Source organism: Bufo gargarizans, chromosome 1, assembly GCF_014858855.1.
Source record: "Bufo gargarizans isolate SCDJY-AF-19 chromosome 1, ASM1485885v1, whole genome shotgun sequence".
Lineage (NCBI taxonomy): Eukaryota > Metazoa > Chordata > Amphibia > Anura > Bufonidae > Bufo > Bufo gargarizans.
Genome location: NC_058080.1, coordinates 322,877,648 through 322,893,730, shown reverse-complemented (window position 1 = coordinate 322,893,730; position 16,083 = coordinate 322,877,648). Strand labels below are relative to the sequence as shown.

General features: G+C 44.5%; 1 protein-coding gene across 3 annotated transcripts in view; it reads right to left on the bottom strand.

Annotated features, from left to right (window-relative positions):
- The window catches only part of ADGRL3 (adhesion G protein-coupled receptor L3), an 807,408-nt gene that overhangs the window by 518,865 nt on the left and 272,460 nt on the right, over nt 1-16,083 (bottom strand). For all 3 annotated transcript variants that reach the window (XM_044305816.1, XM_044305825.1, XM_044305834.1), the window contains exon 8: nt 8,512-8,615. In XM_044305816.1, the coding sequence (XP_044161751.1) occupies nt 8,512-8,615 (104 nt within the window). The remainder of the gene's footprint in view (nt 1-8,511; nt 8,616-16,083) is intronic.

The window sequence follows — 16,083 nt, the reverse complement described above, 5'->3', positions numbered from 1 at the left end:
TTTTTTTAAATGACCATATTCTGGTCCCTATAACTTTTTTGTAGTTATGCGTACGGAGCTGTGCTAGGGCAACATTTTTTGCCGGGCGTTCTATGCTTTTCAATAATACCATTTTGAAATGTGTGTGACTTTTTGATCACTTTTTTATAAAAAAAATTGGGGAGTTGAAGTGACAAAATGATGAATTGGCAGTTTTTATTTTCTGTTGTGCCATTCGCTGTATGGGATTTATATTGTTATATTTTATTAGTACAGGCGTTTTTGCACTCAACAATGCCCATGATGTTTATTTTTTTATTGGTTAAGTATTTTTATTTTGGGGGAAGGTGGGTGATTTGTACTTTTATAATTTTTTTCTATATAAATTTTTTTTTTAACTTTTTTTTTTTAGATTAGATTCCCAAGTGTGTTTACAAATGGCTATATAGCCATCATTAACCTCCTCCCGTCACACTAACGCCGAAAGGCGTCAATGCTGCGGCGCTCCCAGGTCACACTAACGCCGATTGGCGTCATCTCGCGTGAGCCGAGATTTCCTGTGAACGCGCGCTCACAGGAGCGCGCGTTCACAGGATTGCGCAGTTCACAAGTTCATCTGCAGCCTGCCGGCCGCGATCATTGGCTGGCAGGCTGTGGATTTTTGAATCGTCCAATGAAATGGTTATGTCAGACGCTATTTTGAAAATAGCGTCTGATATAACTCCTGCCTGGTCCTCTGGTGGTCCCTTTTGCTTGGATCGACCACCAGAGGATACAGGCAGCTCAGTAAGTAGCACCAAACACCACACTACACATTAGATATTACCCTGTCATTTATTTAACCCCTTATTTAGCTCCTGATCACCCATATTAGACACCCTGATCACCCCCTTATCCACCCCCCTGTCATTGATCACCCCCCCTGTTAGGGTCCCTTATCACCGCCAGGTAGTTAGCTACTTGTTAGGTAGTTAGCGCCCACCGCACCGCACCGCACCGCACCGCAGTCACCGATTAGTCGCTGATTAGCGTCATCGCTGTCGCTAATCAGCACTAGTACTATATAGTATCTGTAAGTGATCAATACTGATCGCAATCAGATCTATATAAGTACATTAGGGTCACCTTAGGTTCTACAAAAAACGCAGTGTTCGCCCGATCAGGCCTGATTTTGTGCGCACACTTGCGTTCAGTCCGCCCCACCGCAGTGACAGAATTTTTTTTTTTCTGATCACTGCAAAAACCGTAAAATCGCTGCACCGCTATAAAAGATCACTTTTGAGCTTTTTGGATCTTTATTAGCGATCGCAGCTTTACTTCGCAAGCACTCCTTTTTACTAAGCAGGTTTGCTCTTTTTCCTGGGTAGTCTCAGAGGAATACCCCCTAAATTTAGTGAACCCAAAATGTCAAACAAGGGGTATTCCGCTGAAGAGGCCTACAGGATTCTGACCGTGATGGATGAAAGCGATGGGGACGCCTTATCCGCTGAATCCAGTTGTTCAGAATATGAACCAGTAGACAGCAGTGGCACTCTAACGGCTAGTGAGGATGACGAGGTAGAGGTCCCTGCTACGGCCAGACGTACCCGATCCCATGTAAGAGTTCTGCCTACCCTGCATGATGATCCTCATTTGCAGCAGAGTGGTGCTAGCGCTGATCTTGTTTATGGTGCGGCATACACCAGCAGCGCAGCACAGCCTGGACCTTCTACCAGCACTGCCGTAGTCCCTGGTGAAGTGGCGAGCACCAGAAGGGCAGTTCCAGCTGGTACGGTGGCACGTGCAATAACTCCCCCGTCACAGCCACCGCGTTCACAGGTCCGTAGAACCCTTAGTCTCCCAGAGGTGCTGGCAAATCCTAATTGGCAATCCCCTGATTCCGCCGCACCCGTATTGCCCCCTTTCACCGCCCAGTCTGGAGTTCGCGTGGAGACGGCTCATTTAGGATCGGCCCTTCAGTTTTTTGAGCTGTTCTTCACCGCGGATCTCTATGACCTAGTTGTGGCTGAAACCAACCGCTACGCCACACAGTTTATTACCGCCAATCCGGAAAGCTACTATGCCCAGCCTTTCCGGTGGAAACCAGTCACTGTTTCCGAGTTAAAAATTTTTTTGGGCCTTATCCTCAGCAAAAAAAATGTATTGCGGTCATATTGGTCTAAAGACCCAATACATTTCATGCCCATGTTCTCTGCTGCAATGTCTAGGGGACGTTTTGAGGTCATCATGTGCTTTATGCATTTCGCGGACAATAGCACCTGTCATCCAAGAGGCCACCCTGCTTATGACCGGCTCCACAAAATTCGGCCCCTCATAGACCATTTGTCATCCAGATTTGCAGATGCGTATACCCCTAATCAAAACATCTGCATAGACGAGTCCCTAGTACATTTTACCGGGCGCCTTGGCATAAAACAGTACATCCCCAGCAAGCGCGCTCGGTATGGGGTCAAACTGTATAAGCTCTGTGAAAGGGCCACAGGCTATACATATCGTTTTAGGGTCTATGAGGGAAAAGACTCAAAACTGGAGCCGGTCGGATGTCCTGACTACCTGGGGAGCAGTGGCAAGATTGTCTGGGACTTGGTGTCACCCTTATTCCACAAGGGGTACCACTTATACGTGGACAATTTTTACTCAAGCGTGGCCCTCTTCCGGCACTTACATATAGTCGGAATTCAATGCTGTGGTACCGCGCGACCTAGTCGCCGGGGCTTCCCCCAACGGCTCGTTAGTACCCGACTTGCACGGGGGGAGAGGGCTGCCTTGTGTGACCAAGAACTGCTCGCGGTGAAGTGGAGGGACAAGAGGGACGTTTACCTTCTGTCCACCATTCACGCAGACATGACTGTCCAAATTGAACGGGCAACTGGAGTCATTGTGAAACCCCTCTCTGTCCACGACTATAACCTTCACATGGGAGGGGTGGACTTCAATGACCAGATGTTGGCTCCCTATTTAGTTTCCCGCAGAACCAGACGCTGGTATAAGAAGGTGTCTGTTTATTTGATCCAATTGGCGATGTACAATAGTTTTGTTCTCTACAGTAAGGCTGGGAGAACAGGATCCTTCCTAAAATTCCAGGAAGAGATCATTTCGGAAATCCTGTATCCAGGAGGGTCCGTGCCCCAAGGCCCTGATGTAGTGAGCCGGCTACATGGCACACACTTCCCGTCTGTCTATCCTGGTACCCCAACTCAACGTTCCACAAGAAAAAGATGTCGTGTCTGTAGCAGGGGTGGAATAAGGCGTGACACCACCTTTTTTTGTCCTGACTGTCCTGACCAGCCTGCCCTATGCATAGGGGAGTGTTTCCGCAAGTTCCACACTCAGATACACTATTAGCATAGGGATTGCGTACACAGGACAGGCACACAGGGGTCTTAGGGCCCTTTCACACAGAGCTGCCACAAACCTCTCCTTTCACCTGGGACAAAGTGCATAATGCACTTCGCCACATGTTTGGGCGATTTGCGCTTTGCACATTGTCCCATGGGGAAGGAGAGGTTTGTCCAATAAAGGTTAAAAAAAAAAAAAAAAAAAAAAAGAAAAAATCACCGGTAAGCAAAAAAGTTATTGTTCTGTTTCAAAAGTTTAGAAAAGTTAATGTTCTCTAAAGTTAATGTTAATAAAATTATTGCGTTGCGGCCTGGTTTTTTCTTTTTTGTTTTTTTGTTTTTTTACCTTCCAGGTGGACCAAGCGATCAAGCAGCTGCAGCACTGATGTGCATTCTGACAGAAGCATTGCGCTGCTGTCAGATTACACGCAAGTCGGTGTATGCGGCGCTGCAAGACGAGATTTCTACTCTGCAGTAACAGATACGTTTGCCGAAGCATACGAGCTGAGGAGGAGGCGGCGTTCCTATGCTTTGGCAAACACTTTGTATGTAAAAAAATAATAATCCCGGCAATGATTTATTCATCCACATCGATTGATGCGAATGGAGAAATCTGGTTTGCCAGGGCATACGAGCTAAGTGGGTGTGGATGTAGGGCGGAGCTCCTATGTCCTGGCAGACGCCTTTCCCCTCCTTTTTTTTTTTTGGGCAGAGATTTTTTCATCCACATTGATCGATGCGAATGAAGAAATCTGTGCCGTTCATTTTTTTCTTTCAGCCCAGAGGCTGAACGGAAAAAAAAATCTCATTACCTGTATGCTCAATATAAGGAGAATAGCAGAAACTCCTAATGCTGGCCATACATGTAATGATTGCGGAGACCCTCAAATGCCAGGGCAGTACAAACACCCCACAAATGACCCCATTTTGGAAAGAAGACACCCCAAGGTATTTGCTGAGGGGCATATTGAGTCCATGAAAGATTTAAATTTTTGTCCTAAGTTAGCGGAAAGTGACACTTTGTGAGAAAAAAACAAAAAAAAAATATTTGCTAAATTATGCCCAAAAAAAAATTTCTATGAACTCGCCAGGCCCCTCATTGAATACCTTGGGGTGTCTTCTTTCCAAAGTGGGGTCACATGTGGGGTATTTATACTGCCCTGGCTTTTTAGGGGCCCTAAAGAGCCAGAAGAAGTCTGGGATCCAAATGTCTAAAAATGCCCTCCTAAAAGGAATTTGGGCAGCTTTGCGCATCTAGGCTGCAAAAAAGTGTCACACATGTGGTATCGCCGTACTCAGGAGAAGTTGGGGAATGTGTTTTGGGGTGTCATTTTACATATACCCATGCTGGGTGAGATAAATATCTTGGTCAAATGCCAACTTTGTATAAAACAAATGGGAAAAGTTGTCTTTTGCCAAGATATTTCTCTCACCCAGCATGGGTATATGTAAAATGACACCCCAAAACACATTTCCCAACTTCTCCTGAGTACGTTGATACCAGATGTGTGACACTTTTTTGCAGCCTAGGTGGGCAAAGGGACCCACATTCCAAAGTGCACCTTTCGGATTTCACCGGTCATTTTTTACACATTTTGATTGCAAAGTACTTCTCACACATTTGGGCCCCTAAATTGCCAGGGCAGTATAACTACCCCACAAGTGACCCCATTTTGGAAAGAAGACACCCCAAGGTATTCCGTGAGGGGCATGGTGAGTTCCTAGAATGTTTTATTTTTTGTCGCAAGTTAGTGGAATATGAGACTTTGAAAGAAAAAAAAAAAAAGAAAGAAAATCATCATTTTCCGCTAACTTGTGACAAAAAATAAAAAATTCTAGGAACTCGCTGTGCCCCTCACGGAATACCTTGGGGTGTCTTCTTTCCAAAATGGGGTCACTTGTGGCGTAGTTATACTGCCCTGGCAATTTAGGGGCCCAAATGTGTGAGAAGAACTTTGCAATCAAAATGTGTAAAAAATGGCCTGTGAAATCCGAAAGATGCACTTTGGAATATGTGCCCCTTTGGCCACCTTGGCTGCAAAAAAGTGTCACACATCTGGTATCGCCGTACTCAGGAGAAGTTGGGGAATGTGTTTTGGGGTGTCATTTTACATATACCCATGCTGGGTGAGAGAAATATCTTGGTCAAATGCCAACTTTGTATAGAAAAATGGGAAAAGTTGTCTTTTGCCAAGATATTTCTCTCACCCAGCATGGGTATATGTAAAATGACACCCCAAAACACATTCCCCAACTTCTCCTGAGTACGGCGATACCAGATGTGTGACACTTTTTTGCAGCCTAGGTGGGCAAAGGGACCCACATTCCAAAGTGCACCTTTCGGATTTCACCGGTCATTTTTTACAGCTTTTGATTGCAAAGTACTTCTCACACATTTGGGCCCCTAAATTGCCAGGGCAGTATAACTACCCCACAAGTGACCCCATTTTGGAAATAAGACACCCCAAGGTATTCCGTGAGGGGTATGGCGAGTTCCTAGAATTTTTTATTTTTTGTCGCAAGTTAGTGGAATATGAGACATAGTAAGAAAAAAAAAAATTTAAAAAAAATTCATCATTTTCTGCTAACTTGTGACAAAAAATAAAAAGTTCTATGAACTCACTATGCCCATCAGCGAATAACTTAGGGTGTCTACTTTCCGAAATGGGGTCATTTGTGGGGTTTTTCTACTGTTTGGGCATTGTAGAACCTCAGGAAACATGACAGGTGCTCAGAAAGTCAGAGCTGCTTCAAAAAGCGGAAATTCACATTTTTGTACCATAGTTTGTAAACGCTATAACTTTGACCCAAACTATTTTTTTTTTACCCAAACATTTTTTTTTTATCAAAGACATGTAGAACAATAAATTTAGTGAAAAATGGATATATGGATGTTGTTTTTTTTGCAAAATTTTACAACTGAAAGTGAAAAATGTCATTTTTTTTGCAAAAAAATCGTTAAATTTCGATTAATAACAAAAAAAGTAAAAATGTCAGCAGCAATGAAATACCACCAAATGAAAGCTCTATTAGTGAGAAGAAAAGGAGGTAAAATTCATTTGGGTGGTAAGTTGCATGACCGAGCAATAAACCGCTAAATTTGTGGAGTGCCGATTTGTAAAAAAAGGGCCTGGTCACTAGGGGGGTATAAACCTGTGGTCCTTAAGTGGTTAAACACTTATCAATATAACATTATCAATATAACAATACAGTGCTGCCACCTAGTGTCCTGTATTGATATATTCCACTAATAGCTGCTGAAGCCTGCTTGGCGGGCACCATGTTTAAAGATGCGACTTCCGCTGCGCATGTAAGGTGGAGGTTGCGAAGGAATTAAGGATGAGTCGCTGGCATACTTTCCATTTGTCTGGCTGTATGTTGCCTCTGCTATGCATTGCTGCTGATGTCACCTTAGCACCCAGAACCAGCATCAAGGATCTGTCCTGCACACAATCATTGTCATAGTATTCACCCTCCCTGCCACTTTTATCAGACTGTGATATGTAATTGTGGGCTTCTACTCTGTATTTGCCCTAACTGCCATTATTGCTACCCCTGCCCCTACTATCAACACTGTGGCTACAAATACCACTACCACCAACGCAGCTATGCATGGGGCCCCCCACCTCCCTCTGAACCAACTCCTCGTGGTAGTCCAAATGATGACTGCTTTCATACAAGTCATAAAGAAATGGCTCTCTTGAGTACTTTCCATAGCGTGTGGTGGGGTATTATTGCCTATTCTTAGGAAAAAAGAAGGTTCCCCATTAGATGGGGGCAATGAAAACAGAGATGGTGCAACTGAAAGGCTTCTCTGACGATCAAGGAGGAGGAGCAGGAGGAATGCTGTGACCCCTGTCTCCAAGGAATGGTGTCAGACTCGGGGGTGATCTCCACATCATCCTGCTTGTTTTTCTCTACTGTTCTTTGGACTGATGTGGATCTGTGGTCTTATCGAGGCTGGTGCATTCCGGGATTGGCCGATGAGGTCCGTTTCTGCTGCTCTACAACTTCTCTTACACATCATCCTGCTGTGACTGGGAGGAGGAGTGAGCCATCCAGTCCACAATCTCATACTCTTTGTCATTAATAAAAATGTTGCACCTTTTGGAAGCCAGGAAGAACTGTAGTCTACTATTACTATAACCACTACTGGCCATATGGCTGGTGCTGCTATCCATATTCTTCCATTTTCCAGACATTTTATTATTAGATTTATAAATGAAAAGTCATGGGTTTGGTACACAGATTATTAAACACTACTTCTGAAATTTAAAGACAGAGGTGCAATTAAATTTCCCGAATTCCTCCCCTGCACAATGGTATTGTCAATTTACAATGGTAATAATGCAACTTTTGTAGTAAAACGTGTTTGAAATACACGCACTAATGCAGTGATACCGGCCCTTATTTAAAACTTTGTATTATAATGCAATTCTTTTGAAGTAATGTCTTTTCAACTAAATGCTATGGTGCAGTAATGCATTCAGTAACACCGTTATAATTTGCATTACTGAAATAAAAGGCATTTGCTGCTGTATCTTAACCACCCATTATCTTTAAGCAATGTACAACGTATTCAGTAACACAGAAATGATAATGGTGTTATGATTGTCGTAGTATTGAACATTTCTTTCAAAGAATAACACTCATTTACTTGTGTCACAATGCTATATTATATTATTATTTTTTTTGCGGTAATGTGAAAGTTTTCAGTAACACGGTTACAAAGCACTAAAATGCCCAATTACAAATGGTAAATAGAAACTGGTTTCCAGAAAAAAGGGGGCAATTCTTCAGTGCTTGAAAGAATGTACTTTGTATGAATAGGAGTGCAGAAGTACACCTGATAGTGGCCTGTTCTCACTCCCTCAGTCTCTTTCTCTGATTACATTTAACCACGTAATAGACCCACAATTCCCAAAATGTATTGCCTATTATATCCCTATAACTTTCTTATACTGTCCCTATCACTGTGTCTGCAGACTCTTTTAGCAGACAGAGCCACAGAATCATCCTTCCAGGTTGCAAATACAATGCACAATGGTGTTCTACTCATTCTGCATAGGACCCTCTGATTTTTGCCTACCAACATTGAAAGTATAATCCAAAACAAATCAAAAAAACTTTGGATTTGGCGGACAAATTTTTGTGATGTTTACACTTTGCTAAATTTGATTGAAAAGATGCTCACCTTTTGTGAGATATAACTGATCCAAGGAGATGAGCAGTTGCTTAAATCAGGTCCTTGTGGATTCCATACTCCATCTGGAGCAATGCACGTATATGTTGCCACACCTAAAACAGAAATATACAAGTATGGTAAGATTAAAAACAAACATTAAAAATAGATGAATTAAAGTACAACAAAACGTAACTGACTAATAAAGAGCTCAAATGTCAGTGAATAGCCCAGGGAGTAGAGGGTATTGTAGACAACAACTGTGACCTCCTTCTAAAGTCTTGTAAAACTTAACTTTTACTATAACAATTGAAATCTTCAAATAGTCGTATTTTGTGCTGGCAGATCATGAAGAGTTAAGTGTTAGGTCTCAATACAGATAACATCAGCTGGTCGGGGTCAATATAGTTTTAGTGGCGGTTCATTATAACAAAGGCAGTGCTATTTGTATGCTAGCCTACTTGTGTTTTCCCTATTAAGCCCTAGTCTAGCAAGGAGGAGCACCTCAAATTAGCTGTAGTCGGAGCACATGCCCTGAGAAGAGCAACCCCCAGCCAGCTGGAACCTTGAACCTATTTAGAAAACCCTCGTAGAGTATAAGCCCTAGCGCTTTTTGCCGGATAAAACCAGCTCTTTAGGGAGTAGCGTGGTGGGCAGTCAAAGTATATACAGCCAATTTGATGCTTTGGTGCTCCCCTTTGCTAGACTAGGGCTTAATAGGGAAAGCACAAGTAGGCTAGCATACAAATAGCCCTGCCTTTGTTATGATGAACCACCACTAAAACTATATTGACCCCGACCAGCTGATGCTATCTGTATAGAGACCTGACGATTAACCCATCATGATCTGCCAGCACAAAATATGACTTTATTTAAAGATTTTAATTGTTATAGTAAAAGTTTTACAAAACTTTAGAAGGAGGTCCCAGTTGTCGTCTACATTAAAAATAGATTGATCAAAAACTTACAACAATGGAAATCACAGATGAACACCAAAATTAGGGCCCAAATAACATTGCACAAGTGGATCTGTCTGCACAGAGCCTTCTGGTATTGTTTCTAGGGCTATTATTTTGGGGAAATAATAGGGAACTATGGGGGACATTACTATTGTTTTGGGGGAACATAACATGGCATTACTTAGATTACTGTATTAGATCACAATTGGGGCATTACAATATGGGACATTCCAATTGTATGGTGGGACAAAATACAGGGGGACATTAATAATGTGTAGATAATATGGTAAAGGAAGGTACCATCATGTAGAGAACACACAATGGGCATTGATACTCTGTGGCAATGAAAGGGGGGCATTATTAAGGTCTAGGGCACTATAGATGGGAAGTGTAACACGTGGGGAAAAGGTGCGGAGAGTGCTCGAGAGCAAACAGCCAAAGATGTTTTTCGTTACACTCTGAAGAAAATGTAACAGAAGTTACCAAAAGACTCTGGAGCATACAGTGAATACTAAACCAAAATGGAGTTAATACCAGAAAATCAGAGAATATATGAAGTAAGGTCCCCATAGACCGATGGCACTTCCAACATCCAATATCTACATTCAGAAATATTAAAGGTAATCTGGAGGTAGTATAATGCCACCGTACCAATAGTTTGTGATCCAATTCTAAGAGATTGGAATAACCAGTAGCACGCATAGTCATGTGTAAGGCCTCCTGCCATCTCTTTGGTGTTAAAGATACTCCCAGGTCTTTCTCACAATTCAATATATTTCCGCAGTTCTGTATAACCCAAAAAGGTCTCATAAATGTTTCTGGCAGTGAGAGGGACTTTCCGCTCCTTTGATTTAATAAAGTTATCTAGTGGTTGCGGGATACTAATTGTCATTTACGGATGTTTTTTAATTACTGAGAGATCCTAATATATTCTTTCTCTGGTAGGTAGGGCAAACAAAGTTTGAATAGATGAGAAGGGGCTAATAGTAGGGCCATCATACAGATCAGAGATTAATCTGATTCCACGGCTTTTCCAAAAGTTCATAGACACTTCTGTTATCAATATCTCTAATATCTCAAGCGGAAGGGAGACCTCTTTTTCAGGGGTATCTCCTTTCGCAGTATTCAGTGCAGTTTTTCATGGTAGGACAGAGGCTCATAATACAGTGATCCTAGCCTCAGGATACAATTTTTTCAACATACAATGGTCTTTTCTGACCCATCATAAGTTGAAACTAGACTCAACATACAATGCCACAGACTCAGACCCAACCAATCAAGGTCACTTCTCTGGTGAAATAGCTGTATTAGTTGCTAGTTAGCAGCTATTCCTGACTGTTATATGTAAGTACTTGTTTTATTTGTCTTAGTTATCGGCTTATTTTTCTTAAATCTTAATTTTCTCTTATTTTGGATGACATTTTGGGGTTTTAAAGCCAATTAACTTACAATGGTTTCAACATATAATGCTCGTCCTGGAACCAATTAATATTGTAACTTGAGGGACCAATGTATAGGCGAGTTTGGCAGGGGTTGTTAATCGTTAACAGTATATACGAGAAGAGGGTCCCTAAGAGACTTCCATTATTCAATACTTGCTCAATTGCAGGCTAACTAACTGTGCACTAATATTGAAGTTGTTTAAAGACTATTGTTTCATAGTACTTTTGTAGATTGGGGACACTCAAGCCTCCTGTCCGTCACTGTCAATATAAAATAGATGCTGCCACCTGAGAGCTACCCTTCTTCTAAATAAAAGAAAACATCTGATGTTGGAAACAACCTAGTAACTTTTTAGACATAGGTATAAGCCAAAGTTCTAAAATAATATAGGATTCTAGGTAGGATTATCATCTTATAAATAACTATGCAGCCCAACCAGGAGAGTTCCACCTTGGAATATCTATCTAAATCTGCTAGTAGTGAGGTAAATAGAGGATCATAGTTACTAGACAGAAGCCTAGACAAGAGAACGCTCAGCTGGATTCCTAAATACCATATTTTTCGCTTTATAATATGCACCTGATAAGACGCACCTAGGTTTTTGTGGAGGAAATAAATAAAAATAAAAAAATTTTGAACCAAATGGTTTGCTTGGGAACTAATGGGAGGTCTGTGGATGGCACACTGTTATAGGGGATCTGTGGATGACACTGTTATGGGGGATCTGTGGATGACAGTGTTATGGAGAATCTGTTGATGACACTTATGGGGATATGTGGAGGACACTTATGGGGGGATCTGTAGAGGACACTTATAGGGGGATCTGTGGAGGACACTTATTGGGGGATCTGTGGAGGACACTGTTATGGGGATCTGCGGAGGACACGGTTATGGGGATCTGCAGAGGACACGGTTATGGGGATCTGCAGAGGACACGGTTATGGGGATCTGCAGAGGACACGGTTATGGGGATCTGCAGAGGACACGGTTATGGGGATCTGCAGAGGACACGGTTATGGGGATCTGCAGAGGACACGGTTATGGGGATCTGCAGAGGACACGGTTATGGGGATCTGCAGAGGACACGGTTATGGGGATCTGCAGAGGACACGGTTATGGGGATCTGCAGAAGACACGGTTATAGGGATCTGCAGAGGACACGGTCATGGGGATCTGCAGAGGACACGGTTATGGAGATCTGCAGAGGACACGGTTATGGGGATCTGCAGAGGACACTGTTATGGGGGGGATCTGTGGATGACTCTGTTATGGGTGGGATCTGACCCCATTACATTGGGCCCCAGTTATAACAGCCCAGCCATCACATATAAAGTGTATGCAGCAGCCCCTAGCAGTGCTGCTTTGCTAAACTAGAAGTTATCACTTTACAGTACGCACTATGCACGCAGCGGGCAGGCCGGCAGTGCATGTCACTCACTCAGTCACATCCCATGCCGTGAGTGACGTGTGCTTCTGGCCTGCATGCTGCGTGCATAGTAAGTACTGCAGATAAGCGATTATAGCTAGTTTAGCAAAGCAGGACTGCTAGGGGTTGCTGCATACACTTTATATGTGATGGCTGCTCTAACTGGGCCCGGCTTAATAAAGTTCAGTGACAGCGCTGGGCCCTGCTACTACCCTGATGGCACCCCTGTTAACATGTCACTGGCAGATCGCACATTCAGCACAGCACAGCCTGCGATGTGCCAGCCATGTAATACTTCTCTATTCGCTTCATAGTCATGAAAATAAAGAAAACTTTGAATGAGAAGGTGTGTCCAAACTTTTGGTCTGTACTATATGTCGAGGTAAGCCCAACACTCACCTAGGGACGACCGCCTTAAGAAGGCACCTGGCCTCCTCACCGAGCCCAGTGGGAGCAACGCCGTCAGAACCCACAAAGCCACACTCCCGGCGCTCCATGTCCTGCCTCTTCTCCTTCCATTTGTCCTCCACTTCCTCCGTGCCGTCGTTCATCTGGCAGAAGGCAGGCTTCCATGGGCCAAATGTATAAGCGTAAAAAGTTGATGAAGCCAGATAACCCTCTTGCACAATGGCTGATCACTGGCTTATCGGAACTGCTAGCCTGACAACTACTGCCATATAATCTGGTGGAATCGGAGGCCTTTAGAAAATTTGTGGCCATTGGCACATCGCAATGGAAGGTCCCCGAAAGGAAATATTTCTCCGAGAAGGGCATCCCTGAACTATATGGCCACGTTCAGCGGCAAAGTAATAGATGTCTGGCACACAGTGTCAGTGCCAAGATACATCTCACCACAGACACGTGGCAGGTAAGGTACATAGCTTTTATTGCCCACTGGGTGAACCTTCTATTGGCCATCAAGCATCTAACCCGTGGCACCTGTGTGGATTTGGTGTTACAGATTGCATGCTTCTTCCTCTCCTACTCCATCCTCCGCTGACTCCTCCTTTTCCACTGCTACCGCCTCATGCGCTGCACCCCCTAAGCTCCCCAGAAGCTATTCGACGTGCCAGATGATACGTTGACATGCTGTGCTGCAGCTGTTGTGCCTGGAAGCCAAGAGCCACACCAGTCCTGCACTGCTTTCCACTCCATCTGAGACAAGTCAGCAGGAGTCTGAAGAGGAGGAGGAGGAGGAAGAAGGTGGCTGGGGGGAGGAGGAGGAGGAGAAGAGGAGGAGCAATAAGAGCAGGCTTTGAGGGGAACTTTAAACTTTTCGGGGATCCCTGGTGTTGTCTGTGACTGGGGAGAGGAGACCGAGTACGACATTCTCCTGGGCAATGAGCAGGACCCAGGCCGCTACACCGCTTCCAATTTAGTGCAAATGGTGGCCTTCATGCTCCCGTGTTTGAAGAGGGACCCCCATGTAAAAAGCATAAAGGGCAAGGACCAGTACTGGGTGGCAACGTACTTAGACCCCGAATACAAACACAAAATGGCAGACATGTTACCAGCATCACAGAGGGCTGTCAGAATGCAGCATTTCCGGGTCTTGCTGTGAGACATGCTGCATTCTGCTGTTGCAAGCGCTGGCAGAGGTATTTCCACCCACAGCGAAAGAGGTGTGGGTACCAATCCCACCGCGCCTGCAAGAAGAGGGAGGTTTGAAGATGTGTTGGTCACTTCAGATATGAGATCATTCTTGCAGCCAACTCATCGAGAGCCGCCCTCTGGATACAGCCTCAGGGAACGCCTAGACCGACAGGTGTCCGACTACATCGGGTTAACGGCCGATATGGACGCTCTGAGAAGCAAGAAACCCCTGGACTACTGGGTGTGCAGGCTTGACTTGTGGCCAGAGCTGGCACAATTTGTCATGGGACTCTTGGCTTGCCCCTCATCAAGTGTCCTGTCCGAAAGGACATTCAGCGCAGCAGGGGGAGCGTGACCGATAGGCGCACTCGCCTAGCTCACGACAGTGAGGACTACCTCAAATTTCTAAAAATGAATGAGGCATGGCTCTCAGAGGAATTCAACACCTGTGACAACCACGTGTAATAGAATTTCCTCATGCCAGCCCACACATATCCGCCACCACCCAGAACTAAAAATGGTCCTTGTCTTCTGTACGGTATATACAGCAGCATAAATGGCCTTTTCTATCCGGTGAATGCCTAATGTTTGGTGTCTGTACTCCACTGGCCTGCAGTAAAATTGTTATACACTGACCGCCTCATATACCTGCAGTTACATAATCACTTGTTCTTTTCTGTCCAGTGAATGCATAATTGCTATCCACTGACCACCTACCGTATTTTTCGCCCCATAAGACGCACTTTTTCCTCCCCAAAAATGGGAGGAAAATGCCCCTGTGTCTTAAGGGGAGAATGCTGACATGTTTAACATCACTGGCTGCGATGTGCGAGCGGAGGAGGGACTGGGAGGAGGAGCTGGGGCCGGCAATTGCAGCGGGGCGGTGCATTCACTGTACTATAGCCCCGCCGCTCCAGTGCTACACAAATATAAAATGTATTATTCAATTAAAAGTTATTAAACATGCCCCCTCACTCCTAATAGTACCGTATATCCTAATTGCTTCTGTATAATGCCGGCAGGCAGGCCGGGCGGGCGGCAGCGTAACTCCCTGATGTCCCCTGATGTCCCTTTATGAATGAAGTAGGCGGCGCAGGCAAGTGACATCAGTGAGATACTGGAGGGGGCGGGGGTGGCGGCGGGGCCCACACGGAATCTGTGGATGGCACAGTTAAGGGGTGGGGGTCTGTGGATGGCACTGTTATGGGCTGGGGGGGTCTGTGGATGGCACTGTTATGGGGTGGGGGGTCTGTGGATGGCACATATATAACAGTGCCAGTCACAGATCCCCCCCCTGTAACCGTGTCCGTCATCCACAGATCCCCCCCATAACAGTGTCCGTCATCCACAGACCACCATCAGTTCCAAACCCACCAAAAGCACACCCCAAAAACCTAGCTGCGTCTTATGGGCCGGTGCGTCTTATAGGGCGAAAAATACAGCAATATACCTCCAGCCACATAATCACTTGTTCTTTTCTGTCCAGTGAATGCATAATTTTGGGTGCCTGTACTCCACTGGCCTACAGTAAAATTATTATCCACTGACCACCTAATATACCTCCAGCCACATAATCACTTTTCTGTCAGGCGAATGCCTAATTTTTGGGGGCCGTATTCCTGTGGCGTAAAATAAAATTTTTCTAGGCTCCAGCAGGGCAAAGTTTTGAGAGTTTCCCATTAAGATGCATAAAAATGGCCCCTGGTAAAAATACACTTCTAGCAAGTATTTGGTCGCTGACAATATGACCTGAAGGTTTTTCAGGTTCGCCTGCCATTAAATTGAATGGGGCCCGCCTTGAACGCGCGGTTCGCAAACATTTGATTGTAACATCTCGGCCGATGTTCGTCCATCACTATTGGCTACCTCCTCCGCCTCCTTCACCTCCACTCTGACCTCCACCTCCTGAATCAAGATTATTATTTGTTATATTGTCAGAGTAGAGAAGTATACAGGCCACACCCCAAAAAATTGCCATAGGTCACGCACAGAATTAACAGACAAATACAAATAACAACACAAAAACAGTGTTGGCTACCTCCTCCACCTCTTCCACCTACACCGCCACGTCCATAGCCTCCTCAACTTCCTACTCCACTTGGACCTCTGCCTCCTGGTTCAAGATATTTTTTTATTTTTATACATTTCCCCATCCACATTTGT